Here is a 4566-nt window from a genome sequence, read left to right as displayed (position 1 = left end):
GTATAACTGAAGCTATTATAATCTCGCATACTAAGTGCCTTACATAGCCGAAGCTATCTCAGTCTCGCACACTAAGTGCCATATATAGTCGAAGCTATTTCAAATTCACACTAAGTGCCATAAATAGCCGAAGCTATCTCAAATTTCATACTAAGTGCTAAACATAGCCGATTTATCGTTAAACATGATCGTATTCTCATATATACAATTTATGCAATAACAAAGTATTAAAAAGCATAATTGTAACAATGTTTGTCACGTAAGAACTTACCTAGGATGCTAAAATGGCGAATCGAGTCGTTTAGTCGATAACTTTAGTTTTCCCCGCTCTAGGTCCGAATTCTATTTTTCTTGATCTATATAATATCAAATTCAGCTTATTCAATCACTACTTTATTCAATTTAATCCAAAATACACATTTGGGCACATTTACACTTTTCCCCCCAAAGTTTCACATTTTTACAATTTAGTCCCTATTTCACAAATACACAAAATTCATGCAATAATACCTTCCTAAGCTAGCTGAATTTTCCTAGTGCACATACCAGCCCATATTTATCATTTATTCACACATTTAACCACACATTTTCACATTTTCACAAATAAATCCCTATTTGACATTTTTATCAAAAATCACTTAACAAAATATGATAATCTATCAACAAATATCCATTTTTCATCATCAAATATTTAAAATTTTAAAAATTCATCAATGGCACTTTACAAAAACATTGAAAACTTCAAAAATTAAGGCATGGGCTAGCTAGTATACGAAGCAACTGTCGAAACCATTTTTTAATATTTTAAAAAATGAAAGTCGACTTTAAAAAAAATGAAAATGGAGTTGCCACCAATCCTTTTTATTTAGGTGTGATCGGATCACCTCATAATTTAATCATTTTAATAAACGGTTAAATTTACTAAAATGATAATTTTGGTCTACAAAATCCGAGAAGCGGGTTCGGAGTCGATTCACATACGAGGAAGGATTAGCACCCTCGATACGCCCAAAATTGGTACCTAGTTGGTTACTTAATGTCTTAATGTCGAAAGTTAAAAATTTGAAAAGATTTTAAAATACGATGCCCTTTTTATTAATGTTAATTTTAAAACGCTTGAATTAAATTGAAATGCAGCAAAAGCCCACTCGTCCTGCCATAACAATATGCCATATCCCGTAAGTTAGGATGTGACAGTTGAACCCTTGAGAATAAGTTTGCCTTTGATTCTTAAAACACATGCATTGAAGTTTGCCTTTCCAATCTTTGGTCTATATTTTTCGATTTTGCCCGTGTACCGTAATGGTGTTTAATTGACTGGTTGGTTTCCAGGTTAACTGAGGAATGATTTTAATTAATTAGAATCTTTTAATAGCCTTGAATGCATATGATGTAATGTAGTGCAAATGCATGAAATAAATGCAAAAAGACGTCGATTCTAACTCAATTTCATTCAAAAAACTTTATTAGAAAATAAATTTCTTTACATAAAGTGAACTACAAATAAAGCTTTGCCCTAATACTCAAGACCTTAATCTTTCTAAGTAACAAGGCCAACTTCTGTCCCCGATCTGATTCTAACTCATACTTCACACTCAACATATCAGCCTGTATTGCCAAAGTTTACAGGTAATCAGCTATCTCTCGAATCTGAACCACAACTTCTCCCATAATATGATCCCTGTTTCTAACTTGATTTTGAAAGTAATGAAGTTGCTCAGTCTAACGACCCTCATTTACTTCTAGGTACCCAATTCGAACCTCACAATTTCGTAACGCTGTTTTTAACTCCTCTATTCTGTTCTTCATCTCTTCAACCTTTCTTAAACTTGCTTTCAACTCTATTACAAAATTTCAACTTCTATATTGACGAAGAGATCTTTCCAACTCACCCACTCTGTTTTTTAGTTCACCTTTCTCTATTTGGTTCTCTAACAAGCTTTCTTCTAATACTTTATTTCGTGCTTGAACCTCTTGGAGTTTCCTTTCCCATCTGTTTGACTTGTTTCTTTCTTCTCGAGTCTCTTCACGCCACTGCTCCGAAGTCTTTCCAAGCCCATCAGTTCTCATTAACAGACGCAACTTCTTATAGTCCATCTTCAAGTCATCTAAATCTTCTTTGGCCTTATTTTTCCCTTTCCTTAATTTCTCGACCTCGAGTTTCTGAACATCTACGTCCAATCTCAAATTCATTTTTTCTTCCTCCATTTGTTCTATCTTTTTTTCTAACTCTACATTTCTTCTTTCAAAATCTTGCTTTATGATCTCCAGCTTAGAAGAGACATGCAAATGTTCCTCTATCGACTGACTATTTTCTAAACTTGGCCTAGGAACGTTATCGTTGATTCTCTTAACCCACCATTCGTTATACTCGTGAGTTGTCATCAGACCCACAGCTAAACTCTTCATCCGGCGAGTCTGATTCCATGTACTGGACATCTCACGAACCTTCTTTTTGTAACCATCATCCTTATATGAGAACTCACATTCGGCTAGTCCTTGAGTTGCAGATACGAATTTCCTTGACCTATATTGCCTGAGTACCAGCAACGGGGCTTAACCAACAGCTCCCCAAATTCCTAGCAGAGGAACCCAATCAAAATCTCTGCATCGATACAAGACCTCATCCGGAAGCAGCCATGGAGGTCTCCACTCGATGTCATCCTCTTGCAGATTCTGAAGAATTGCCATCCATTTTTCTTCCGAAACGTCGTCCCTCATTGGTGTAGCCGCTAACTCCTTCAATGGCGAATAATTTTTAGAGAAGACCCGATATGAAACCTTATCAACCTTCCAAAAGTGACGGTGAAACCATGTGAGTAGGAGCTGCGCACATCCAATGAACCTACCCTCACCCGCCTTTCGGCATGCATTCAGTGACCTGAAGGTTTCTACCAGAATCACCGGGACTGGTGTAACACTTCTATCCAATCGGTCGAATAGATCAGTGACTGCTTCATCGATGTAACCCAAAGCTTTAGGGAAGACAACCAAACCATATATACTCAAAGCAAAGACATCCACCCTCTTCTTCGTATCTGGTTGAGCTAAAATTAGGTCTTTCAAATTCTTCCAAGGAATGCACTTGCTATTCCCCTTTTGCTTGATTCGAGCCGCAACCCACTACTCACTTATCCCAGTTATATTCATCAGCTTCTTCAAAAAGGTCAGAATATTTACAACTTTCGAGTAGACTCTGTCCACTTGAATCTTCGAAAACCGAAGTAGAGCCATGTATTCCTCTACTATAGACACCAAATCAACTTTCCCGAATGTGAAGCAACTATAGGTAGGATTCCAAAACTGGGCAAGAGCTCGAAACAGATGCTTGTCTACTTTCATATCAAGCAAATAGGACAAATCCCCATAATTAGAATAGAATGACTGTCTAACATCGTCATTCCAGTAATCCTAAATTTCCTTCAACTCCTGCAAGCTATTCTGAGTTACGCTAATACGGGTGAAGTCCCATAATTCTGATACATAACCCTTGCCCAACTATCACATTTTCCTCACTGTGTCATCTCAGACCAAGTTCGGACAGCCGCATTATCTTCCATTTATCAAGAAACCCTTTTTCTATGATAAGTTTTCTATCTAGTAACTGAATACGAACCAAAGCATTTTATAGTGAAATGTCATGTAACTGTAATGTCATGCAATCAGAGTAAAACACAAAAAGTCAGTATCATGTATAAACATACAATACCACTAAAGAAAAATAAAAACTCCTAATCAGGAATCTACTAGGGTCAAGAGTAACTCTACCTAGGGTAAGTTCCTAAGGTTCACTATATGAGATTTGGCTTCTAGAGCAAAGGTTCCTGAACCAGCAGATTCCTCGATCCTCACCTATTATAAGCTCATATGGACCAAGTTTGGTTCAGAGGAATACATTTCCTTATGACTATACGGAGATAAAAATCTCACGAAGGCATAAGTACGGATGTATCCTGAAAGCGATCCACTATCTTATACGGAGGTGAAAACCTTACGAAGGACTAGTTTCTCACTCCTACTTAGAAGGGTAAAATTAACCAACTTATGCAATGCAAAATGCAGATACTTATTAACAAATATGGACCAACCAAGCAAACATATCATGATAAAAACCAATGAATGCAAAGGGAAAATCGTGATTTAAAACAGATTTGATTTTTCGACAAAAAGACAAAAAATAACAAATTTATGGCTCGACTCTCAAAACCAATTCCCAGCGGAGTCGTCAAGCTGTCGAAACCATTTTTTTAATATTTTGAAAAACGAGAGTCGACTTTAAAAAAATGAAAATAGGGTCGCCACCAATCCTTTTTATTTAGGTGTGATCGGATCACCTCATAATTTAATCATTTTAATAAAAGGTTAAATTTACTAAAATGATAATTTTCGGTCTACAAAATCCAGAGAACGGGTTCGGGAGTCAATTACGCACGAGAAAGGATTAGCACCCTCGATAAGCCCAAAATTGGTACCTAGTTGGTTACTTAATGTCTTAATGTCGAAAGTTAAAAATTTGAAAAGATTTTAAAATACGATACCTTTTTTATTAATGTTAATTTTAAAATG

At 36.2% G+C, this 4566-nt stretch overlaps 1 protein-coding gene across 1 annotated transcript; it reads right to left on the bottom strand.

The window, feature by feature from the left end:
* Window positions 1–1854: 1854 nt before the first annotated feature.
* On the bottom strand, window positions 1855–3342 carry LOC128041709 (uncharacterized). Its single transcript, XM_052632007.1, has 3 exons — window positions 3181–3342; window positions 2618–3123; window positions 1855–2536 (listed from the first exon to the last, which is right to left on the bottom strand). The coding sequence occupies exons 1-3, from the start codon at window positions 3340–3342 to the stop codon at window positions 1855–1857; spliced, it is 1350 nt and encodes a 449-aa protein (XP_052487967.1).
* Window positions 3343–4566: the final 1224 nt, after the last annotated feature.

This window comes from Gossypium raimondii, chromosome 6 (genome assembly GCF_025698545.1).
Source record: "Gossypium raimondii isolate GPD5lz chromosome 6, ASM2569854v1, whole genome shotgun sequence".
Classification (NCBI taxonomy): Eukaryota; Viridiplantae; Streptophyta; class Magnoliopsida; order Malvales; family Malvaceae; genus Gossypium; species Gossypium raimondii.
Note: the sequence above shows the minus strand (reverse complement) of the source record. Positions and strands in the feature narration are given on the sequence as shown.